At 40.6% G+C, this 26,399-nt stretch overlaps 1 protein-coding gene across 1 annotated transcript in view; it reads left to right on the top strand.

Moving 5' to 3' along the window:
- LOC308610506 (putative helicase senataxin) overlaps positions 1 to 25,719 on the top strand; it is a 56,841-nt gene extending 31,122 nt beyond the window's left edge. The window contains exons 10-23 of the mRNA XM_081259611.1: positions 590 to 763; positions 3,081 to 3,313; positions 4,374 to 4,541; positions 5,223 to 5,373; positions 10,544 to 10,645; positions 10,835 to 10,950; positions 12,149 to 12,220; positions 13,919 to 14,068; positions 15,244 to 15,351; positions 18,619 to 18,806; positions 19,428 to 19,520; positions 21,208 to 21,372; positions 24,832 to 24,930; positions 25,536 to 25,719. Of these exons, the coding sequence (XP_081115737.1) occupies positions 590 to 763; positions 3,081 to 3,313; positions 4,374 to 4,541; positions 5,223 to 5,373; positions 10,544 to 10,645; positions 10,835 to 10,950; positions 12,149 to 12,220; positions 13,919 to 14,068; positions 15,244 to 15,351; positions 18,619 to 18,806; positions 19,428 to 19,520; positions 21,208 to 21,372; positions 24,832 to 24,930; positions 25,536 to 25,638 (1,922 nt within the window). The 3' untranslated portion in view covers positions 25,639 to 25,719. The remainder of the gene's footprint in view (positions 1 to 589; positions 764 to 3,080; positions 3,314 to 4,373; positions 4,542 to 5,222; positions 5,374 to 10,543; positions 10,646 to 10,834; positions 10,951 to 12,148; positions 12,221 to 13,918; positions 14,069 to 15,243; positions 15,352 to 18,618; positions 18,807 to 19,427; positions 19,521 to 21,207; positions 21,373 to 24,831; positions 24,931 to 25,535) is intronic.
- Positions 25,720 to 26,399: the final 680 nt, after the last annotated feature.

The raw sequence follows: 26,399 nt of genomic DNA on the forward strand, positions 1-26,399 counted from the left end.
CCTTCAAATAGACATTTCTTACATGATGCATTTTTAAAATTCTTTTTTGACTTAGTAGTTCAGTCTACTTAATCCTAGTACTTCGTGCTTTGGTTCAGTATGTTGCTGCTGGATTTGGCAGTTGGTACTGAACTTTTTTTAATTTTAGAGCTTGCTCTGTTTTCCCAGCCCCATTTATTTTACTACTGTCCTTTCCCCCTTGTTTGAAATGCCACTAGTAGGCTCAAAATTCTTACGTGTACATGGATCTGTTTCCAGATTTTCTCTCGGGATTTTGAAAGCAGGGCACAAAAGTGAAAATTCCTTGATTAAAAACTAAGGTAAACTTCAAGGAAAAGAAATGTATTAGCTACTTTTGAATATTATGACTTCATCTATTTTGGCTTTGTAGCAGGTTTTAAGAAGACTTTTATAATGCTATGTGATCAATATTTGTCAATGCTGACTAGCTTAGACTATCATTTTGAAGTATGTACAAAGTCCGCTAGTGCTGTATACTTGCTTGAACTTAGTACAAGCGTTTAATATCCTTTAATCTCATGTAAAATAATTCTGTTAGAATAAATGCTGGCTTCTTCTTGTGTTATAGTTTATCTTGAGGAATGTGAACTAGCTAAACAGCTTCATCCAAAGGAAAATGATTTGGTGTTTTTGGTTCCTGAAAGAGTAAATGGAGAGAAGAAGGATATAGAGAGACATCGCCTGCAAGTTCCCCGTGAACATTACTGTGGCTATGTTCATACGTTCCGCCGCACTTCAGTCAGTAAGTACCTAATGAGACATGGAAGAGAAATCTGTCAGCAGCTCATCTTTTCATCTCCCTCTAAATTAGGCTTTACTAGCCATGTATTTGCTATACATTTACCAGCCCTCTATTTGCTGTCCATTTACCAGATGTATGTTTGCTCTATGTTTACCAGACTGTATTTGCTAGGTTGATTACTTACCATTCAGAGTCCTCTTTTAGTTTTTCTAGACTCAGCTGGAAAAGGCCCAGCACGTATTGCTTTAGACTTAGGATTTTAAAGCTTTCTTTTGTAATGTCTTCTCCTTCTAGTAAATTCCTTCATCTGTCAGTGTGTTTGTTATAAAACAGACAGTTTGCAAACCATCTGTTTGTTAAATCACATTCCAGCCTTGGTTTGGGGGCTAATTATTGATGAGCAGACCAAACACAGAACTAATTGTAAGGCAACTGGAGGGGTTTACTGTTTCATCACTCCCATCCATTGTGGTGTAGGGACTTCTCTCCCTAAGGTAGCATAACAAAAATAATGTTAGCTTGAATTTAAGGACTACTGACTGTGTGCCAGCCAGTGTGCCCTGTCCTTCCTGTACACATTTATCATCTTTTCCCAGAGCCCTGCAAAGCAGAATGGTTTGTTCCCTGCTCATTGGGAAATCAGAGTTCAGGGATGTTAAGTAACATATCCAAAGGCATCCTTACTATTAAACACTCGGTCCAGAATTGAAACCTAATTTTGTTTGACTACGAAGTCCACATGCTTGATATATGCCAAGCTGCCTTTTTGACATTGCTGCTCTCTTAGTCTCTGTTACGGGAAGAGAATATGTGATCATTATTCCTTCCCCTTTTTGTATCATACCTTAAAAATAGCAACAAAGCTCTTAGAGTTTAACATCGTGCCGCATCCTAACTGGTGTGCCATGTCCACTATTGTGTGGTCAGAGCTCAGTTCTTTGTGCAAGATGCGTTGAGCACCAGGGATATCTAGCTTCATCTGTGCTTTCAACTCTTACAAGTGGTTACATTTGCCAAAGTTCTGTTTCTAAGATTTAGCAATGGTTTCTGTCTCCTTCCCGGAACTCCTCATGCATCCAACTACCTGACATCTCCATTTGGAGATTATTAGACATTTCAAACCTACTCCAAAAGGAAGCACTTGATTTACTGCCTGACATCTGCTGTTGCTCTGGTTTTTCCCCACTCAGCATGTGGGACCTCCATCCCATTCTTCCAGTTGCTCAGCCCAAAACCTCAGAGTCATCCTCGAGTCCTGCTTTCCCTCGCACGCTCCATCTAATGCATCAGGAAGTCCTGTCGGATCTTCCTTGGCCATATATCCTACATCCAAGTGCCACCTCTCCTGCTGCCTCCTGGCCCACGTGACCATTCACTTTTACCTAGATTTTAGCCTCTTAAGTTGTCTTCTTGTGCTTTTTCCATTGCAGTTTATTCTTCATTCGCGATAAGTGATTCTTTTAATGTGTGACTTAGCGTGTGTCACTTACCTGCGCGGAGCTGTCCCGTGCTCTTGACCTGACTCAGAGTCATGTTCAGAGTGGTTAACTGCAGAGCCCTCTGAAGTGTAGCTGCATTTACCATCTTGGTCTTCTAGCTCGCTTCTCCCTGCTTTTCCTTCTAGCCATTCTGGACTTCTCCCTGTTGTGAAAATAATCCAGGCACCTTGCTGCCCCATTGTCTTTGCAGTTGCTGATTCTCTGCCTGTAACCCACTTTCCCCGGTTACGGGCATGGCTCACTCACTTAATGCCATGGCTCTGCTCAAATATCATATCAGGAAAACCTCCCCTGACTCTCCTGTCTACAACAACACTCCCTCACAACCCTCATCACTTCCTCATCCCCCTTCTCGGCTTTCTTCCTAGCACTTACCATCACCTGACATGTTTATTTGCTTATCTGCCCCCTTCTTCTAAAAAATAAGCCTCCAGAGGACAGGAATGTTGCCTGGTTCTTAGGAGGCAGTCAGTAGATACTTACTGAGAAAATTATTTAAATGATGTATAAAAAACATGTTACAGGGCTTCCCTGGTGGCGCAGCAGTTGAGAGTCCGCCTGCCGATGCAGGGGACGTGGGTTCGTGCCCCGGTCTGAGAAGACCCCACGTGCCACAGAGCGGCTAGGCCCGTGAGCCATGGCCGCTGAGCCTGCGTGTCCGGAGCCTGTGCTCTGCAACGGGAGAGGCCACAACATTGAGAGAGGGCTGCATACCACAAAAAAAAAAGTTACAAAACACCTTGTTCTGAATAACCTTTTTAACTGGACACTGTTATTCACTGGTAACTGAAATTGCTTTTTCTCCTTCTTGATAATAGTGCGTAATGGGAAATCTGAGTGTTCCCTTTCCATCCAGACTCAACATAATTTACCAGTCAATTTAAATGAATTCGTGAAATGTCTTGTAATCAGCTCTCTGGTGACTACACAGAGGAAGTTGAAAGCCATGTCTTTGCTGAGTGGTCGGAACCAACTGGCCAGAGCCGTTCTGAATCCAAACCCCATGGACTTCTGTACAAAAGATTTACTAACTACAGCATCTGAGAGAATTGTGAGTGACAGTCATTTGATAACAGGGAAAGTCAGAACATTTCATGTCAAGATGTTAAAGCATGTTATTTTTATCTGTCACACATTCCCTGTTGTCTACAACAAAGACATAGTCACCATGTGTGCCCAGTGACGTTTTTAGTGCTTAGTTTTCTTTAATATTGCAAAGTAGTTCTTTGCGTTAAGTTAGTCAGCTTACCTCAGGAAAAAAGGTAGAGTCCAAAAAGGAATTGAAAACATGCTTGCAGAGCAGCATTAAAATGTGAGGTGAACATCCTACTTAACTGTTTGTTAGGTAATTAAATACAGGAGTAAGAGGAGGTTTAATGGAATGACTTTTGCATTTGAATGATCAGTGGAGCATTGACTGGTACTGTTGTCAGTGTGACGACGAAGTTGTGATTTTTGTGTGAACACATATTTCTCATTGTTGTAAGAGTTGGGTGTAAGTTCCAGGAAATTAACACAGAGACAGGCGGAAGGAAAGGAATGTTATTTGAACCCCTGTCTTGTGTTAGGACTTTCATATGCATTTTCTCAGTCAGTTCCCACCCTCTAAGGAATCCCAGATTTAATGATTGTCAAAGCCTGAAGCCCAGAGAGGTTAGGAGTTTAGAGACCTAGCGTTTGAGTGAAACTGAGGTGTAGACTCAGATCTGACCCCAAATCCCTGTTGTTTTGACTGTATCACTTGTGTTAGGAAAGGAAGTCTTGGAATGTTTTTACTGTCTAAAGAGAGGATTGACTAAAATGGGAAGAACCACGGAATAAAAAGAAGAAAAGTACAAAACAGTTTATTGTGATCATCTTTATAAGAATCACAAATAAAAATATAGTTGTTGTGGTTGTAGGTGGACTGAGGCCTGTAGACTCATCAGTAGCTCTTTCCAGTAGTGAAAGTGGTTCTTAGATTAAGGGTCATTTTGGGGTTTTGCCTGATCATCACCAAAGCTTCTGTCTGACAAAGGTCAGCAGCAGTTCAAACAGATGTCTTCCACTCTCTCGCTCTCCTGTGCCATCCCAGGAAGAACCGCTCGTTCTCACTAGTGTCTTTTGTATAGATTGCCTACCTAAAAGATTTCAATGAAGACCAAAAGAAAGCGATAGAAACTGCATATGCCATGGTGAAACACTCCCCAGCAGTTGCCAAGATCTGTCTGATTCATGGACCACCCGGGACAGGAAAATCAAAAACCATTGTGGGCCTCCTGTACCGCCTACTGACAGAGGTAGAGTGTGCACGAGGGCATCTGTGCCCTTAATTGAGTATGTTGTTTTACTTTAACGTGTAAATAAGTACTAAAGTGTGTTTTTCCCTTCACTTCTGTGTATCTTTTTGATACTGTGTGGAACTATATCAGATAAAGCGGTAGCAGAGGTAGAGAAGGTTATAAGAAATAAAAGGAACAGAAAATGTTATCTTGTGTGAAACTAATTCTATGGGCTAGAATAGTGGTCTTCGGGCTTTATTATAGGTCACGGCTAATCCCAGGAGACAATCTTGAATGTATTCCTGGGTTACATTTTGGATTGAACATTGAATAAAATAAGTGGATAGTAAGGTAAGGCTCAGAGAAGTTAGATTTTATGCCAGAGTAATTTTTTTTTTTTTTTCGGGCACACCATGCGGCATGTGGGATCTTAGTTCCCCGACCAGGGATCAAACCTGGGCCCTTGGCAGTAAGAGCACTGCGTCCTAACCACTCGTTGGCCAGGGAATTCCCGGCCAGAGTAATTTTTTAACATCAGTGTAAGATGTAGGTGCTTTTATTTACTTTTAACTATTTATTAGGGGAACTTTCAAATATATGTGACAGTAGAGAAGAACTATAACACTGCACAATAGAGCTTATCAGTATTGTTTGTTTTTTTTTGTTTGTTTGTTTATTTGTTGCAAATTGTCGAACCAGAAGAGGGGGCATTCAGATGAGAACTCCAATGCCAAAATCAAACAAAACCGTGTCCTTGTGTGTGCACCTTCCAATACAGCTGTTGATGAACTTACGAAAAAAATTATGCTTGAATTCAACGAGAAGTGTAAAGACAAGAAGAATCCTTTAGGTATGATACTTATGTGGGCTTTTCATTTGTTTTTGTTTTCAGTGTTTAGTGTGGTAACTTTGAATGACAAAGAGCAAGCCAGTTCTGGTCATTTTTTCTACTTGAGGCTGTGGCCCATGTGTACTTACTGCTTTGTTTACTGAATATTTTGGAGCATTTATTCTGTGCCAGGCCCTGTGCCGTTTGAAACACCTTAGAGCAGCCCTTGATTCAGTTGTGTAGGGGTTAGGGAAGACTTTTAGAGGAAATGATATCTAAGATGAAACTTGGAAGAGCAATGAGGAAGTGAAGTGGGGAGAGGACTCTGGTGGAACTTACTGTACATAAAAAGGACCAGAAGCCAGAGAACCGTGGATGGTTCAGTCTAGCTAGAATATAACGAGGTCCACCAAGGCAAGGGCTTTTAAAAATGTGTTCATTGTAGTAACCCCCGTGCCTGGAACAGTGCCTGGCACTCAGTTGGGACTTAGTAGATGTTTAGTGACACAAAAGCTAGAGCAGTCATCACTTATGGTTACCGAGTGCTCACTATGTGTCAGTACTCAGAGTAATCCTCTGAGCCATGCAATAAATAACCTATCTACATTTTATAGGCGGAGAAGCTGAGGAGTTGAGATGTAAAGTATACCACAGGGACAAGTCTTTTCAGTACAGTTGACAGATTGAAGAGCATTGCCACCGAGGATTCGGAATGCTTGAGCGAATGTGTAAAGTCATTTCTGTGCCCTTAACCTTAACACCTCCTCTCACACCAGCCATCCTGAGTGGCGTGGTTATGGCTCTGGGTCGGGCTGCTCTTCTAAGCACATGTATCTCGTCTTCCCTAAGCAAATTTTATTTTCCTTGATGTTACCTGGCAGTGACCTAAATCAGTTAAGATTCAATTAGGCTTCAAATAATAGACACTCCAACTACAGTGGCTTAACTATGATAGAAGTTTATTTCCTGCTTACTCAGAAGCCCAGAGATGGGCAGCTGAGGGATGATACTGGCGTGATGACTCTACTTCCGAGTCTTCAGAGACCTAGGGTCTTTCTACCTTGTTGCTGCACTACGTGGGACCCCCCCACTCCTTAGTGCACCTCATGGTCAGAAACAGCTGCTCCAGCACCAGTAGTCCCATCTAGCAAGTGCAAGGAAAAAGGGACAGATATACTAGCTGTGCTTTAAGGAAAGTTCTGAGACGCTGCCAGTAGCACCTCTGCTTATTTCCTTTTGGCCAGAACTCAGTCCCGTGGCCACACCAGCTGCAGGAGCAGCCAGGATGTGTCGTCTGTCTTCGCAGGGATCACACATATTTCCCCTTTTATTGCACATGTATTAGCTACATCTAGAGGTCATTTGCCTTTAAAACTGAAAATGCATTGTGAACGGCAACTTTTCTACTCACCATTATGTTTGTGAGAACTACGACTTTATGTATCGCTGTATATGGATACGGTCATTCATGTTAACTGCTATAGGGTGTCTCATCTATGAGTGCACAGTTCATTCGTTATCCATTGATAGAAATGTAAGTTCTTTCCCTTTTTTTTTTTTTGTTATTTCAAACTTAATTCCTGTACTTGTGCCTGTTTCTCCAGTGCAGGATGAAAACGTTTACTGCCGTGACTGAGTTGTATTGTGTTGTACTGTACAGCAGCTGAAGGGAGTACACTGGAGTACTGTGTTCTTACTCACGTCTCCTGAGTATTCATACAGGCTGCTAGGGCAGTGCTTTCACACTGTGGCTTGTGACCAGTTAGTGGATTGTGAAATCAGTTTAGGGAGATCAGAACCAGCATACTTACACAAGATAAGATAGAACAGAAGAGAACAGAAAAGATTAGAGTGTAGGTAGTGAGGGGTAAAGTATTGTTTTGTGAAACCTGTTTTATTGGTGAGGTATGAGTGTACTGGCTTTCAATGTGAAGTGTACCTCATACTATAGATCACGGTCAAAAGAGTTTATAAAAACACTGGTCTAGTGTATATATACCTAGAAATGAGAATGCTGGGTTGAAGGATTTGTGCTGATTCTAGATAGTGCCCGGTTCTGCTCCAAAGTAGTTGTATCAAATTATACAACCGAGAACAGTTCCCGTGTGGTTTTCACTTTCCTTTCCCTGAGGGAGGGTAATAAGCCCTTTTTCAGGTGTGGGCTGACAACACGAGAAGGCTGGGACGAAGGTGGCACAAGTGTAGTGTCTAGGTTGGATTTTTAATATTTTTGTTAGAGAGAAAATGACATCTCTTGTCAGTAAAGACGGCTTTTTTCTTCTTATTCAGTACTTTCATTTTTGCTTCTTTTCACTATGTCCAGTGGTCCTGGGTGTCCTTTACAGAAATACCTTGGACATCTCACCATTAAGTGTGATGTTTGTTCCTGGGGTTTGGTATATACGCTTTTATCAGGTTAAAAAAGTCCCCACCTAATTAGAGTTTTTTAATGAATGGGTGTTGAATTTTACTGCATGCAGTATTTTTTCCTTCATATACCCCTCCCCCTCACCATATGGCAGTGCAAGCACAGAGTCCTAACCAGGGAATTCTGCTTTTCTTTTCTTTCTTTCTTTCATTCTTTCTTTTCTTTCTTTTCCTTTCCTTTTTTTTTTTTTTTGTGTGTGGTACGCTGGCCTCTCACTGTTGTGGCCTCTCCCGTTGCAGAGCACAGGGTCTGGACGCGCAGGCTCAGTGGCCATGGCTCCCGGGCCTAGCCGCTCCACGGCATATGGGATCTTCCCGGACTGGGGCACAAACCTCTGTCCCCTGCATCGGCAGGCAGACTCTCAACCACTGCGCAACCAGGGAAGCCCCTTTTCTTTTCTTTCTTTTCTTCTTTCTTTCCATACCCCGAGGCTTAAGGGATCTGAGTTCCCCGACCAGGGTTTGAAACCAGGCCCATGGCAGTGAAAGTGCCGAGTCCTAACCACTGGACTGCCAGGGAATTCCCTACAATGCTTTACTAATTTGAAAATACCTTTGATTCCTAGAATAAGGTCTGCTTGGTTGTGTACTATTATTTTTTTACCACATTGCTGGATTGCTATTGATTTTTTTAACTGACGGCAGCCTATAATTTTTCTTTGTCATATCTTTGGTTTTAGTATTGAAGTTATACAGACTTTAAAAATGAAGTTATACAGGGCTTCCCTGGTGCCGTAGTGGTTGAGAGTCTGCCTGCCGATGCAGAGGACATGTGTTCGTGCCCTGGTCCGGGAGGATCCCACGTGCCACAGAGAGGCTGGGCCCATAAGCCATGGCGGCTGAGCCTGTGCGTCTGGAGCCTGTGCTCCACAATGGGAGAGGCCAGAGCAGTAAGAGGCCCGTGAACCACAAAAAAAAAAAAAAAAAAAAAAAGAATTTATACAGACATTTATTTGGGATGTTTCATATATGACAGGGAATTACCTGTTACTTGAAGGTTAATTTGTTTTTAGTGTTGTTTTTTGGGGGGCTTCTTGTTTGTTTGTTTTTTGTCTGTTTTTTGACAGATGGGTAAGTTTCTGTGTGCTGAATGTCTTTAATTGTTGGTTTATTCAAGTTTTCTACATTTGAGTGAGTTTTGCTAATTCATATTATTCAAGAAAAATCTCCACTTCACCTTAGGTTTTCAAATATATTGGTATAACATTGTTCACTGTATTCTCATTTTTAAAATCTCAACTGTATTTTGGTTGGGTCACCTTTGTCATTCTCTGTATTATGTGTTTAGGCTCTAAGTCCACATGTGGCATGGGCCTATAGTTGGAAAGTCCTAGAAGAGAGTTTTTTTTCCCAGCTAAGCCCAGGCCAAGATAGATTCATGTCGTTTTCATCCCTCCACCTCTTCCATGCCCTCTTGCTTTCTAGTGGACGTTAAAATCCAAGCCCCCATTATACAATTTCTATATGTTGATTGGAATGGTAGTTTTGCTGATGTAGATATTTGTCAAACTCTGTAGAACTAAGGATTTTTAAATCTCTGCATTTGATTGTATGTAAATGAAAAAACAAACACCTAAGCATCTAGAGAGTGACCAGCCCTCACCCTGTTCCCTCCAGGGAAGCCACAGCAGCTCAGGGGCTTTCACCTCTGTTTTTCACCTTTCTCTTTGTTTTTGGCCCCTAGGAATTTCTCTTACATCCTTCTGAGCTCACCCTGCAATTTAAAGGATGTCTGTTTTAATTTCTGGAGCATTTTTAGATGCTTATAGTGGCTATAAATCTCATCCACCTTTCTGGTAGAAACACAAGTTAGCAATTTTGACACCTTCAAGTAAATGTTGGTCAGAGAAGATGGCTTCAAATTTTAGAAGAATGAGCTGAACTAGGAACAAAAATATGTGTGAACAGCTGTATAATGAGTTCATTTATTCATTCAGTGTATGTTTATTGTACTTACGTGCCAGCTGCGGTTCTAGGCTGTGACCAAAACAAAACCTGGTTCTTATGGGACTTGGATTCAGTGGAAGGAGATAGCAAACAAGTATGTGATGTGTCAGATTGGGATAAGTGCTAATAAACACTGCATGATTGCTATAGTTTAGTAGTTCAGTGAAGCAGTGGGAGACTTTTAGATTAAATAATATCTGAAATGTGCTAACCTAAAATTAAAATGTGGTTAATAAACCAGTTAAATGATGCTGACAGTTTTTGGAATTACCATATTCCAGAATTTCCAGCATCTTGTGTCCCTTAGATCCTGGAGTGGCATTGTGATGTGGAACAGTGTTTCAAAACCGTGGTTCTCAGTATTCTGCAGAAAAGCATTTGATGGTCCTGTAAGATTCTGTTTGGGGAATTCAGACCTGCATTAATAGAGAAAAGTCTTCATCTTCGAAATATCCTATGGTCAAGAAATTTGTTTTATTTTCACTCGCCATTTCCCAAATACATTTTACCATGGAGTGATGTATAGAACATAGTTTGAGAAGCATTAGTGTAATAGAATCTCAACTCTGCAGTGTACTGCTTGTGCAACCTCAGTAGCTTTTATTAGGTGGAAATAAATTCTTGCCTTATAGGATTCTTATGAAGCAAATCTAAAAGAATGTGTGTGGAACCTCTAGCGCAGTTCCAGGTATTTGGTTGATTAATAGTTCATGTTAGCTCCTTTCTCTGATTGTTAATATATTTGCTTAGAAATAATTATTATGTACAGAAATTGACAGCATTCTTATTAACCTCTAAGTGTGACTTCTATCAACAGGAAACTGTGGAGATATAAATTTAGTACGTCTAGGTCCAGAAAAGTGTATTAATACTGAGGTCCTAAAATTCAGTTTGGAGAGCCAAGTTAACCACAGAATGAGTAAGTACTGAATAAAGGTATATATAAATTGATTTCTGTTTCTTTTTGTATGGTAGAAAATGGCATGGGCATTAAAGGTAATTTGGAGACCCTAGAAGTAGTCTAGTTTTGAAAGCTAGTTTTTCTTCTCATTTGTATGCATATGTGTGTATTTGTTAGAATCAACAGCTTTTTATCTTTTTTTTAAAGAAAAAGACTTACCTTCTCATATTCATGAGATTCACAGAAGAAAGGAATTTCTAGATCATCAACTAGCTGAACTTTCTCGCCAGCGTGCTTTATGCCGAGGTGGAAGGGAACTACAGGTATCTAAACATGTCTTGATCAGTGTTTTTTAAAAGCTCATAGATAAACTAGTTGGTGAGTATTTGATGCCATTCTTTCATTGTGGAATAGCATAATTTGTGTACAAAAATGTACACAGAGATGGTATGCCTTACATTAGGGGTTAAACTTTTTTTAAAAGAACAAGATAGTAAATATTTCAGACTTTGCAGGCCACGTGCAGTCTGTTTTAGCCACTGAACGCCACTGTTAATAGCATGAAGGCAGAGTAGATAACACGTAAGTGATGCCCCAAGGGTTGGCCTGCTTAAGCAGAAAGCGTACCTGCAGTACTCTGAACAGAACTGAATCATACACACTATTAAGAATTTATTGGACTTCCCTGGTGGTCCAGTGGTTAAGAATCTGCACTTACACTGAAGGGAGCTCAGGTTCGATCCCTGCTCAGGGAACCCTAGTTCCTCATGAGCATCCCTCATGCTGCACAGGGTGGCCACAAAAAATAAAAGAATTTATCAAATTAGCACCTACTGATTGAAGCATGGGGTGCTGGTTGTCGGGTTGCTGGACAATGAGCTGATGTTTAAAAACAGACCACAAGAGAAAGCGAAATAGAGAAGTTTATTTTCACAGGTCTTGAGGGAGGTATAAGGCATGTCTCGTGGGGCATGACAGGCAGGTCAAGGGAGAGTGCAGACAGAGAGAGGCAGGCCCTGGCGCACATGTCATTATCAGAGTCCATGCGTGGAGTACTTTGGGGTTCCCAGGCTAGGGCTGGATTGGCCAATTTTAACTGAAAGAGCAGGGTTTTGGTAAGTAGCTTAGAGGGTCTCTTATCTAAAGGGCATATAAGGGGAAGGCACTGGATGGCAGAGGAGACTGTTGATCACAAGAGCTTATGTTGGCTGGTGGGCCGGTGACTCCACGGGCTGCCATCTAGGGCGTGCATGTGTGTGAAGGGGCCTAGTGTTAGTTTGGGGTCTCTGCAGGCTGCTTGGCCAAACAAAATGGATGCCAGGGCATCAGTACCATGGAGTAGCTTAGCTAAACTCTGACACACAGCAATACAGAAAGACTGGTATAGAGAAAACACACTGGGTGAATCAGTTTTTCATTGGTAAAGTACTGGCTCACCCTTTTGAAATGTGAGGCAGTCCATTGGAAAGCATTTTAAAATGCTTAATTTAATTTTAATGATGGCATTCTGATTTTTTCCAGAGGCAAGAATTAGATGAAAAAATGGCCAAAGTTTCACAAGAAAGGCAGGAGCTTTCTTCTAAAATTAAAGAGGTAAGTAGTTCACGTGTAGCACTTTACTGGTATTACTTTTTCTTTTTTTAAATTATGAAATAGTTCAGACAACCTGTGGTCTTTTCTCAATTACATTTAAAAATTTGGGGGAATTCCCTGGCTGTCCAGTGGTTAGGACTCTGCTTCCATTGCAGGGGGTGTGGGTGTGATTCCTGGTCAGGGAACTAGATCCCATGTGCTGCAACTAAGAGCCCGCATGCTACAACTAAAAGATCCCTCATGCTGCAACTAAAAGATCCCACACGCTGCCGGGAAGATCCCACATGCCACAACTAAGACCCAGCGTAGCCAAATAAATAAATAAATAAGTAACTATTTGAAGATACAGGAAAAAAAAAATACACATCTGAATTCAGGTAGAGTGACAGTGGCTGGGATGTGGCCCAAGAAATATAAGCACCTTTTTTCTCAGTTTTTGGCTGAAAGCATACACTCCTTTTACTTGTTTCTGATCACAAAAAATCCTTCTATAACATGTATAACTTTTCCCAGTTTTCTTTGGATATAAAAATATCAACTAACATTTATATTGGTCAAAGCTAGAATGAGCCAGGTGTGTACCCCATCACCAGCATGCAGCCCTTAATGAAATGAATTGGCGGTCAGGGAAAGAGAGGGTAATACTCAACCGGTAATGGTATTTGTATTTTTGAGCTGTGGTTTTCCTCTTGAATGTATTATTGACCTTCTCTGTGTGGCTAAATAAATATAATTGAACTTAATGTGTATTTCCACTAGCAGTTTGTTTATTTAAATCAAAAGTTATGTGGAAAGCTTTTTATTAAAACTTTAAGCTGAGCCCAAAATTAATCTTCCCACATTTAAGGATGAAGTCCATGTTTACCTGTATTATGGTTTTTGCCGCTGATCACATTGTTCTGTGGGCCATTAAATTAATTGTCCTTGGCAGTTTTACTCATTAGATAGCTGAGAGGAGAGGTATGTGACAGTTAACATGTGAGCACCAGAAGGCCACAGTTGCCACCCTCTCTTCACATACATGCCTTGGCCTCCATGGTTGAATCTATCACATGTTCAGGGATGATTCACGACAGCTTTTTCAGGAGGGGAGATAGGCTACCTGAATCTATGATGAGAGTACTAGTTTATTAATTTGAACACTGAATGATATGCATTGTGAGGTGTCATTCATACTGTTAGTCTCCATCACAGTTTATTCCATTATAGTCTGGACCAAGGTTGTTGGATTCCACTGTGGAACTAGAATGCTTGTCAGTTTCACAGGCGTTTTTGTTGGTACTATCCCTTATAAAAGAACAATATTACATACTTAAAAACTAACAGCAAAGTGTATGTTCAGGCTTAGTTCTGATCCTGGTTTTACTCAGATAATTGCTTCACAACTCAGTAGAATTACTTAATCTTTGCTTATTCTGATACCTTCCCTCATACGTCAGGCTGTAAGAATTGTAATCCACTTCGACCAAATTAAACCTGAATAAATTTTTCTTAATGTGCTTATTATTAACTCATGTTCTGAGATTAGACTCCACTGCAAAGTGTTCTTTCTGGTGGCTTCTGATTATCTTGAATGTTTCTTCTCTTTTCTAGGCTTGAGGTTCCTACCTAACATTTACTAGACATTATTCTGCCACATAATAAGTGTAGTTAAGAATTTATATACAACTGAATGTTGATGAACTTTTATTCTCTTAGGTTCAAGGATGCCCACAAAAGACACAGAACATCATCATCTTAGAGTCCCACATCATCTGCTGCACACTGAGCACGAGTGGTGGTTTGCTGCTCGAGGCTGCTTTCCGTGGGCAAGGGGGTGTCCCCTTTAGTTGTGTCATTGTTGATGAGGTCAGTAAGCAGTCGGCCATACAGCTTTGCTAGGAGTAAGGAGTAAGTCTTAGATGAAGAGTGGCTGCCGAGATGTTGACAAAGTGGTCTTTGCATCTGATTTTGACCTGCCATTACATATGTATTCTCTTATGTTGAAATACGCTGCTAATGACCCACCACGATGAAAATTGCTTTTTCAGTATCGGGACTGTAGTCTTAGCGATTCCTGATTGTTCTTCATAAAATCCCTCCCAAGGATTATTCTAGCTCCTGCTTGGGATATCTCTGGTTACCTTTTTTTTTTTTTTTTGTTGCGGTACGTGGCCCTCTCACTGTTGTGGCCTCTCCCGTTGTGGTGCACAGTCTCTGGACGCACAGGCTCAGCGGCCATGGCTCATGGGCCCAGCTGCTCCGCGGCATGTGGGATCTTCCCGGACCGGGGCACGAGCCCGTGTCCCCTGCATCGGCAGGCGGACTCTCAACCACTGCGCCACCAGGGAAGCCCTCTGGTGACCTTTTGAAGCATTTTTAATATAACTCTGGACAGCTCTGAGCCACCGTATTTTCAGCTAACATCTTTATTTCTACTTCATTCATTGAGCAAACATTTATTGGGTACCTACTGTTTGCCAGAATGTAGAGCCAGAAGACAAAAGAGATGGAAAATGAGGTACAGAGAACCCATCCAGGAGATCCAAGATCCAGTATTCACCAAAACGAAGGAATAGAAAAGGTGGAAGTGATGAAATAATTGAAGGAAATGCCATTGAATTGAAAAGAAGCTTGAGTCTTGCAACTGAAGCGGCCTACTGAGGAGCAAGGAAGAGAGAGGGGGTGGGGCACACAGACACACAGTCCCCCCAGGCATGTGCCCAGCAGGGACAAAGAAGACAAACTGGGGACATGACATGGCCCTTCTTGCTTATGGGCTGCTTCCCAGGTGGTAGTGGCACCTGAGTGGTGGCTGACTTCAAAACGTGTGTGGGTCTCTTTCCCCCGCTTCGGCATTTAGAATGTTTTTGTTGTTTTGTTTTCTAACCAAAGGAAGTTCTTATTTTTGATCTTTGGTGCAGAAGGAGAAAGTGTATGTTTCTGAATGGTTAGGACACTTGTGAATTGGATAGACTGTATATGGATAAATAAATAATAGAGATAATTCTGATTATGTCTCCATTCTGTACTCTCTTACCAAGGCCGGACAGTCTTGTGAAGTTGAAACTCTTACTCCACTCATACATCGTTGCAACAAGCTCATCCTTGTAGGAGATCCTAAGCAGCTCCCTCCCACAGTCATTTCTATGGTATGTTTTTTCACATTCGTGTTGCTTTAAAGTGGTAGGGGCTTGTTTGGGTTTTTTTTTTTTTTTTTGGGCGGCGGGGCGGTCTTTCTTGGATCATCATCTCTTATTTGCAAGGATAAATAGGGAATGGCTGAGAAAAGAGAACCACTGTTGAGAGCCTTCATAGTGAAAGTCTCCGGAAATGTTCCTTTGTTCATAATGTGCTTATGTGTGTGTGACAGGAGCAGTGTGAGTGTCACAGACCAGAAGTTTAGGAGGAGGATGTCCCATGTGCAGTGGGCTGTTCCTTTGGGAAAGGCAGTGTGCAGCTGTTCTAAGGGCTGTATCTGATTTATTTTAGTAACATAAACACCAAAACAATAATAATAGAAAAACTTTAAAAGCAGGGAATAGAATCCAACCTCCTGATTTATCTTTCAATATGTGCAAATTTGAGGAAAACAGTATAAAGAGAAATTATTCTTACAGTAACGTTTTCAATTTTAGGATTCTGTATCCTATAGCACAGGAAAATGCCGGTGTCCCTCACATCCTCTGAAAGGGAAGGTGGTGAAAGGAAAGAGGTTGTGGGCTGTGCTTGTGGGAAGATGAGCACCAAAGTTGTGGTTCCCTTCACTTCGTTTCTTAAATCTCACTAAAGATGGCTCCTAGAAATGCACAGCAGAATCAGGATTCAGATGTTTTGGGTAATCTTCATAGGTCTAGATGACGGTTTTGAAGTTTAATGAAATTTGAGCATTTTACTGATACATAGATTATTTGTACAAATATAGAGTAGTGGCTGCATAAACTGTCCCAGAGAACAGACCATTTTCACAGCATTTCTGTTACGTTATGGAAAGAAAGCAGGTTTTTTTGGTTAGTATTGTTTTTGACTTTGGAATCATCAAAATGATAGTGCAGTTCTTTGACGTCTGAACACTCGTGCGTGACTGTTCAAGGGAGTAGCCTAGGAGCGCCCATGTCCCTGAGTGAAAACCTTGTCCATAGGACAGAGCTGCTGTGGGGGGTTCTGCTTGTGGAGACCTAGGAGGAGCCAGCTCTGCCCTGCATTCCTTGAATAGTTGCAGTATTTCAGAAACCTACTGATTTAACTTCCTGAAGGGCCTTAGCACGTGGTTAGTGAAAAGGGTTGTCGATAGGCCTCAACTTCACTGTCTCCTTTGGTGATTGATTAAAAACAGCAGAAATGAGAAAAATCCATTTGGGCTTTTCTTATTGTTGCAAAAATAATAGAGGCTTATTGAGAAGATTCAGAAAATAATTACAAAGTTAATTTTCTCAGCATGCCTTTCTAACCCTAGGGATAAGTACTATGAACAGTTTAGTGAGTATTTGAACAGTTTGTGGGCATGTGTGTGTTGACTTTTTTTCAGTCTGTGTTCATTGAGTGCCAGGCTAATTCAAGCACTGTTTTTAAGTTCTGGCGTCATGACAGTGACGAAAATTGACAAAAATCCCTGACCTCTGGCTTCCCTGGTGGCACAGTGGTTGAGAGTCCGCCTGCCGATGCAGGGGACACGGGTTCGTGTCCCAGTCCGGGAAGATCCCACAAGCCACGGAGCGGCTGAGCCATGACTGCTGAGGCTGCGTGTGCGGAGCCTGTGCTCCGCAGCGGGAGAGGCCACAACAGTGAGAGGCCCGCATACCACAAAGAGAAAAAAAAATCCTCGCCCTCATGAAGCTGACATTCTAGTGGGTAACAGACAGTAAATAAGTTACTAGATTCAGAATGTCAGATGGCTATAGGGAATGTATAAATTTGTGTATATGTATGTAGGTTTTTTTTTTTTAATTTATGGCTGTGTTGGATCTTCGTTTCTGTGTGAGGGCTTTCTCTAGTTGTGGCAAGTGTGGGCCACTCCACATCACGGTGCGCGGGCCTTTCACTATCGCGGCCTCTCTTGTTGCGGAGCACAGGCTCCAGACGCGCAGGCTCAGTAATTGTGGCTCATGGGGCCAGCTGCTCCGTGGCATGTGGGATCTTCCCAGACCAGGGCTCGAACCCTTGGGTCCTGCATTGGCAGGCAGACTCTCAACCACTGTGCCACCAGGGAAGCCCTGTATGTAGGTTTTGACCTTGTTTAAAGGTGGAAGAATCAGTCTGTACCAAATTACCTTTTTTTCCAGTCAGTAAATAGATCAGGGATATATGTTCATGTCAAAACATAAAAATCTCCATCATTTTGTAGGATGGACTCAGTTTTTTTTTCTGGAAGTAGATGTGTTACCTCATATAAACCTCTTTCTTTTTTCACAGAGTGAAATAAATGAGGTTTTTTAGCTAACTTGAATAGATAAACTTTGGGGGGTATAGATGAAATTGCCAAATGTCTACTAAAAATATTCTCTTTAATTATACAAACCTATTTAATATCACATATGTAAATAATCACATATATAACTAATATAAATAAGAAGTAACGCCTGTTTTCTCCACTCTGATAGTTTGTGAAACAGGTTTATTAAAACTTTGCACATACATCTTCAACGCTCATATTGTCAACGTCACTCATAAAGATTGCATCATCCTAGTGGGTTTTCCAGAGCACATTTTTTGCTTCTAGATTATTTAAGACGTAATACTTTTTGAATCTTGATATGATGCTACCATTGAAAAGTATATCCCAAGGCACGACCGTGATAACATTAAGACAGTTTTCTTCGTTTGTCAATTAAGTCACTGTGTTTCAGATCACAGGTTTGTAACCCTTTCTTGGATTTATGAAATCAACTTAGTTGCCTGTGTCCTCCACTAGAATGTAAGCTCTGTGACATTTGATCTTCACTGTAGACTGTCAGCACCCCAAATTTTAGCTGCTTGGTATATGATGGATGGATGAAGAAAGTGGTCTTTCAGAGGCTTATTTACAATGGCATTCATTATTTCTAGTTGTGATAGCATAGCCCAGAAATAATTGTTAAAATCTGGGTTACAGTTCTTTGCTGCTTTTATCATTGATTCTTTCAGGTGACCCCTGTTAGCACCTATAAAATAGCGACAGTTGTGGTCATTCACAAGATCACATCTCGTTCATAAGCAGTATGTGGGTTTTCTAAATAAGGGGAAAATACCTTAACTTTTGTAGTCAAGCTACATGGCTTTTCTAGGGCTGGAGTCGGAAATATCTTCTCTCTCTGAATCTTTGGTTGTTGGTAATACCTTGTACATTTGAGAGCTCAGTGATTGTTTTGTTTTTTTTTTTTAATAGTGGGAAAAGTACACATGAATTCTTGCAGATTATTGTTTTGTTTTCCTCCTTTCAGAAGGCCCAGGAGTATGGCTATGACCAGTCGATGATGGCCCGCTTCTACAACCTTCTGGAAGAGAACGTGGAGCACAACGTGATTGGCAGGCTGCCTGTCTTACAGCTCACCATTCAGTACAGGATGCACCCAGACATATGTCTCTTCCCTTCTAATTACATTTATAACAGGAACTTGAAAACAAATAGGTGAGCTCTGTTCATTGCATGTTCACCTGTTTTATTTGTAGGTTTGGCTGCTTAGGAAGAATAGCTCTTTTGTTGTGCTTTTAGGTCTTGTTATTAAAAACACAAAGGTTTAATAATTTTAATTACAAAAGTCCTATTGATTGTAGCAAATGCAGATAAATGAAAAGAAAGGGATAAACCCAACCCCTATTGATACTACCCAGAAGTAATCACTGGTAACATTTTGTTATATCTACTTCCAGTCCTTGTACTATGCACATCTTTTTTTTTTTACTTTTTCTCCTTTTTTTGGAGGAAAAAAGCACACCATGCTCTACATAGTATACTGTAGCATGCATTTTTCACTTACTGTATTATGAGTAACTTTCCAATCATGATTGTTATATTTTAATTTACATGGGTCATTCTCCCTAGTACTAGAATAGAAATGAAATTCACCTGCTACCTCTCACTAAAATATGTTATTTACAAGTATTTAATTTTATTTAAAAAGAAGGTCCTTCTTGTCCTCTTAACTTTCCCTTGCTCTCTTCCACAGAAAGAACAAATAGTAATAATAATTCTAAAACATTTTCTCTTGTAATTTGACTTGCATTCTAAATGGTGGCTGCTCTTTTGTAGAATGACAGAGACCATTCGGTGTTCATCTGACTGGCCATTTCAACCCTACCTCGTGTTTGATGTTGAAGATGGTTCAGAAAAGCGGGATAATGAGTAAGTTCTCCTTTTTCTTCAGTCCCCACTGATGGTCCCAGAATTTTTGTATTGTTTCTGTTCATATTTAAATTCAAAATACTTTCCATATAAATCTCTCTGCCTAGTGCCAGTGCACAATCATTTTCTTTTAGCTGGGTTGATAACTTCACCTTTTCAATCATAAATTACTGATGTCTTTATATATTTCAGTCTTGATTTTTTTTTTCTTAACTGGGTAATGGGGGTTATGTTACCTAAAATGCGGTCAGCACTTCAGTAGATCCATGCTGAGATCCCAGCTATGAGTAAAACAGACGTGGCCCCAGTGCAAGGCTGCTGTGGTCCAACAGGCGAGACAGACATTAACCAGGCCATCACCGTGGTGATTAATGGTTCCAGTTGGGTTAAGTATTGTGACGGATAAGTACAGATACAGTTGAATCAAGGTGTGAGGCAGAGGGTGGACAATACTTCCAGCATGTTGGATTGTGAATCAGGTGGTTTGTGAATGACAGCACAAAAGGAGCAGTGGTTGCTAATTAGCAAGCATCTCAGAGGAGCCGGGGCTTCTTGTGAGAGAATAAAGGAGGAGGAGCCCGGAGGCTGCATTTGTTAGCACAGATAGAAATGCCACCCCTGCATCATGACGTATGAAGAAATAGAAATTCCACCTCTGTGTCAAGAGAGAGCTGCAAAGCAAGTGGTGTCCTCCATGAGAATAAGATATTAGTTAATAGTGGTGGAAGGAGGGGCCCCTCAGTGAAGAAGTCAGAAATACGGAGCAGTTGGCTGGGGGGTTGCTATTCCAGAGGGACTGTGGAAGTTGTAGTGGGGTCTGTTGGAATGGAGCAGGGGATTGAGAGTTTACCGCATAAGTATTATGGAGATGGATGGTCACGGGAAGAGAGTTGGCCTGAGAGGTGACCAAATAAAGCTTTCAGGTATGGAAAAGAAAGCTAGCTGACTGGCTTGTCCGTATAGTAAGTCTTGAAATTAGAATAGTGAATATTTAAGGCTTTAAAGTGAGACAGATAAGGTAGCCTCGGGAATAAAGTTGCGCGTGCAGGGCATCCCCCAGTGTGCACACATGTTGCATTTGGTATGGTGATGAGGGAACGCATTGTAGTTCAGGAGATGAGTTGGGAGTGCAGGATGAGGCCAGCAAGGACAGAGGACGTGATCCTGCTGTAGGGCCCCGTGTTTGTTCATCTCTGGGAGCCGGGTCACATTTAGTCCGTGTGGCTGCCATCCTCTCGGTCATGTGGTGCATGATCTGCATGACCTGTGGTGGGGAATGCAGGAAGGTAGTACATCTGAAGCACTTTTCTCAGTGTGGGGAAGATAGTCAATCCTTAATGTTAGCTATTCATTAGTCATATCTTCATTATTATTATGAATACTTTCGTTCTCACTGTGGCTATCCCTGTTTTAATAAGTGAAGAAACTGGTGCCTTAACATCACGTAACTCGAACCACTTTTCTCTCCTACAACTTTGTGTTTCACTGGGCAGTTATTTTTATATTTATTCATATGTACAATATTAATGGTCATTATAACAGCCTCTTTGAATCACTGCTGACTGAATAAAGATGAAACCTACCTATGTACCCTTTACTGTAGTGGAAAACAAAGTGGAACTTAACTTAGCAATTGGGCTGCTATTAGTTTTGATGTGTTGTATTTTTTTGTTTTCATCTTATTTAGCTCATATGTAAATGTTCAAGAAATAAAACTGGTAATGGAAATAATTAAACTTATGAAAGACAGAAGAAGGGATGTTACTTTCCGAAACATTGGCATAATAACCCATTACAAGGCTCAGAAGACGATGATTCAGAAGGATTTGGACAAAGAGTTTGATAGAAAAGGGTGAGGCATCTCTATTTTTACAGAGATTTTGAGTTTTTCTGTTGAATTAAAAAGAAGAAAGAGGGGATAGAAGGAAAGAAGCAAAGGAAACTTAACTCTAGGGAGTGGTCTTAGACCCTGGTAGTATAGAACAAGGAGACTAGGACCCTGGCTCCATAGACTTGTGCTGGGAGGGAGTGTGGTTACACGTGTCGCCCCTGCAGATGGAGTGCCTCCTGCCAGTTCAAATGTCATCACCGTTACACTTGACAATGGAAGTGACTGAGAAATTCTTCAGGCCTTTACCTTTAGTTGGATGACTTGTTATCTGAATTCTAACTCTACTGAGAATCATGTATTCACATTTTCCCTTACAATAAATTATTTAACCCTTTTAGTGCCTTCATGTATAGGGTGAAGATCATGTTTTTGTCTCCTTTATACCTCAACAGTAAAATAAAAAAATTAAATATTAGAAATCCATTAACTCAAAAGTTTCTGCACCTAGAAGCACACAAAGTACCAAAATTGACTCTAGGAAAAGCCAGAAACTTTGGATAGACCTATTAAATGTAAAAAGAGTGAGTTAGTAATCACTTTCCAACAGAGAAAAACAGAGGATCAGGCTTCACAGGTGAATTCTGTCCAACATTAAGAATTAGCACCTGTCCTATGCAAATGCTTCCAAAAAATAGAAGGGAACACTTTCTAACTCATTTTATGGGGCCATTATTACCCTGATACCAAAGCCATGGAGACATCACCAGAAAAGAAAACTATGGACCAATATCCTTTATGAATATGGATGCAGAAGTTCTCAACAAAATAATGGCAGCTGAACTCAGCAGCATATTAAAAGGATTATTTACCACAGCCAAGTGGAATTTATCTCAGGAATGCAAGGTTGGTTCAACATATGAAAATCAGTCAGTGTGATATACCGTATTAAAGGGGGAAACCCCACATGATGGTGATCATCTGAATAAATGTGGAAAAGACATGTGACTGAATGCAGTAACCTTTCATGATAAAGATACTCAACAAACTAGGAAGAGAAGGGAACTTCCTCAACCTAATAAAGAGCATCTATGAAAAACCCACAGCTAACACATCATACTTGATGCTAAGATTGAAAGCTTTCCCCCTATGATGAGGAAGGATGCCACTCTCTACTCTCTCTACTTGCACTACTTCTGTGCAGCACTGTATTAGAAGTTCTATGCAGAGCAATTAAGCAAGAAAAGGAAATGAATGGCATCCATATTGGAAAAGAAGAAGTAAAAGTGTCTCTTAACAAATGGCATAATCTGGGACTTGCCTGGTGGTCCAGTGGTTAAGGCACCATGCTTCCACCGCAGGGGGCATGGGTTTGATCCCTGGTCAGGGAACTAAGATCCTGCATGCTGTGTGGCCACAAAAAATCCAAAAACAAACAAACAAACAAAAAAACACACGCAAAAAGCTAACAACAATAACAACAAAAAACAAACGGCATACTCTTACATCTAGAAAAACCTAAAAAAATCTATGCAAACTACTGGTCCTTATAAACAAGTTCAGCAGAGTTGTAAGGTACAAGATCAGTATACAAAAATCAGTTGTATTTCTTTACACTCTAGAGAAGTCTGAAAAGGGAAATTTCTTAAAATTCCATTTACACTAGCATCATAAAGAACAAAATACTTCGGAGTAAATGTAACCAAAGAAGTGTGAGCTCATACACAGAAGGACAAAACGTTGTTGAAAGAATTTAAAGTACTAGATAAATGTAAAGACATTTCATGTCCATGGATCGGAAGACTTAATATTGTTAAGATGGCACCATTCCCCAGGTTGATCTACAGATTCATTGTTACCTCTGTCAAAATTCCAGCTACCTTCTTTTACAGAAATGGACAAGCTTATTCTAAAATTCACATGGAAGTGCAAGAGACCCTAAATAGCTTGACAGAGAACAGTGTTGGAGGGCTCACACTTCCCTCTTTCAAAATTTACTACAAAGCTATCAACACTGGTACTGTCATAAGGGTAGACATATATAGACCAATAGAATAGAAGTGAGATTCCAGAAATCAGACCATACATTCATGGCCAGTTGATACTCAACAAGGGTGCCAAGCCTACTCATTGGGGAAATAATAGTTTTTCAACAAATGGTGCTGGAATAACTGGATATCCACCCGCAAAAGAATGAATTTAGACCCCTGTCTCACACTGTATAGAGTAATTAACTCAAAATGAATGAGTGCTCTGAGTCTAAGAGACAAAACTATAAAACTTACAAGGAAACAAAGGTAAATTTATATGACCTCAGATTAGGCAACAGATTCTTAGATATGATACCCAGGCACCAGTAACCAAAGGAGAAGTAAATTGGCCTTCATAAAAATTAAAAACTTATGTGTTTCAAAGGACACACTATCAAAAGAGTGAAAAGACAACACACAGAGTGGGAGAAAATACTTGCAAAATATTTATCTGACAAGTCATATCCAGCATATATAAAGAACTCATACAACTTAATAAAATGATAATCTAACTTTTTAAGCGGGCAACGGATGTGAAGAGCATTTCTCAAAAGAAGATAAACAGAAATCCAACAGGCACATGAAAAGCTGCTCCACATCATTTGTCATGAGGGAAATGCAGATCAAAACCACAGTGAGGAGATATCATTTCACACCCACCAAGATGACTATCATTACAAAAAAAAAAAAAAAAAAAACAATAACAAGTTTTGGAAGGGATGTGGAGAAATTAGAATACTTACACATTGCTGATGAGAAACTGCAGAAAACAGTTTGGCAGTTCCTCCTAAAGTTGAACATAGAATTACCACGTGACCCAGCAATTCCACTCCTAGGTACATACCTGAAAGAATTGAGAAAGGGTTCACACAAAAGCTTGTACATGAATGTTCGTAGCAGCATTATTCATGATAGTCAAAAAGTGGAAACAACCCAAATGTCCCAAAATGGTACATAGGTAAGAAGTAAATTGTGTATCTGTACAAGCGAATAGTCAGTCGTGGAAGGAATGAAGTACTGTTACCAGTCTACGACACGGATGAACCTTGAAAACATTATGCTAGGTGAAGGAAGCCCAACACAAAAGGTCCCATATTTTATGATTCCATTTATATGAAATTTCCCATGTAGAAAAGTCCATAGAGACAGACAGTAGATTAGTGGTTGCCAGGGCCTGGGGAGGGGGAGATAGAGACTGATGGCTGATAGGCACAGGGCTTCTCTCCTGGGTGATGGACATGCTATGAAATTAGATAGCGGTGATGACTGCACACTGTAGTGAATGGACTCAACACCACCAAATGGTGTGCTTTAAAATGGTGAATTCTGTGTTATGTGAATTCTACTCCAGTTTTAAAAGATAGCACTACAAAAGTAAGAAATACTACTGTATAAATATGTATATTTAATAATTATCTTTTTTCAGCAAATATGTTTCTCTCTTCGTAAATAGGCCAGCAGAAGTAGATACCGTGGATGCCTTCCAGGGTCGTGAGAAAGACTGTATTATTGTTACATGTGTCAGAGCAAATGCCATGCAAGGCTCAATTGGGTGGGTAACTGTCATCATTGATTCTTTGCTTGTTTATGATCCAGAGTTAGATCTTTTTAATCACTGTTAGAGAATACCATCATTTGCTCTATTTTCTTATATAAAAAATTGAGTAATATCATGAAGGTTTCTTTTTTAAGTTGTGAAGTTGATCCACTGTTAGGTCTGCTTCTCTTGGTACCTTGTGTATTAACCCATGTCACAGTGTGAATCTGTTGTTTCACTTGATAAGAGTGAAACAGATTATTGAATCCAGTATATTTTGCAGGGGCATGCTCCTCTCCATGGTATGTGTCATAATTGATCTACTATCATATTTTTAGGATCTTTGAAGGCTTAAAAATCATACCATTAAAATTTCCAATATCTCATCCAAGTCAAAATAGGAAATCGACAGACAGATGCATCACTTTGAAGGAAAGCACTGGGCCTCTTGTTTGTTTGCTGTCCTTAATGGGAATTGCTTCTGTGTCGGATCCTGCACCACGAGCTTAAAGCAGGAGCCCAAGAAAAGCTGTCTGAAATGCCTGTGTCTCACCTACACTGACATGCCGAGTCTTTCTGAAGAAAGAAGTAACTCTTTTTTTTTTCCTTCTATTGCTTAGGTTTCTGGCAAGTTTGCAGAGATTGAATGTCACCATCACACGAGCCAAGTACAGCCTCTTCATCCTGGGACATTTGAGGACCCTGATGGTAGGTACATTCTAGAGGACCGGGGAACTCCAGAGTTTGCTCATGATGACTGATACCGGGTTGAGGTTTTGTTTTTATTTTTCATCAAAGTGGAAATGATTTTGAGGCTACAAACAATAATGAGCCTCTTCCCACTGGTTGTTTTGTCCTCCAGCAGCTTCTTCCTGGGAGCTTTTATAATGCCTAAACCGCTCACCCTTTCTTAGCCCAAGACCCAGGTATCCGTAGTGTACTCTCAAGATGAGCTTTAAAAAAATTGTATCTACATCGTAGAATTGTTAAGAAGACATGTAAACCCATATATGTAAAGTGCTAGAAGATTGGTTAGCACTTAGTAAACACTCAGTAAATGTGGCTATTAGCCTAGCTTAATGCCAGAGAGAGGGGGAATTTGCAGGAAAGTGCTTGGATCTTCATTTCTGTCTTGGCACTTAGAGCAGCACTGCTTGCTGTTTCCCTTGAGGGGTGAGTGGCATCAGAGCTCATCCATGCGTACAGATACTCCTGTAGAAGGAGGGGCAAGTTTACATGTGTAGTCGACAAATAGTAATAGTACAGCTTAATTTGGTGAACCACAGCTAGATAAAGCATGTATTTGCCTGCCTCATTAGGTGTAATAACTCAGTTTCTCTAATTTCTGTATTTAACAGAGTCATTGTTTTATCTCAGGAGAGGTGCCAACTCAGTAGGATTTTCCCCTGTTTTGGTTAGTTCCACCAGAGGGCGCCCAAATACAGTCTTTCTCATTCAGCTCTTACCTAGATTTGTGGTCTTCA

This window comes from Mesoplodon bidens, assembly GCF_964165515.1.
Source record: "Mesoplodon bidens genome assembly, contig: HAP1_SCAFFOLD_798, whole genome shotgun sequence".
Lineage (NCBI taxonomy): Eukaryota > Metazoa > Chordata > Mammalia > Artiodactyla > Ziphiidae > Mesoplodon > Mesoplodon bidens.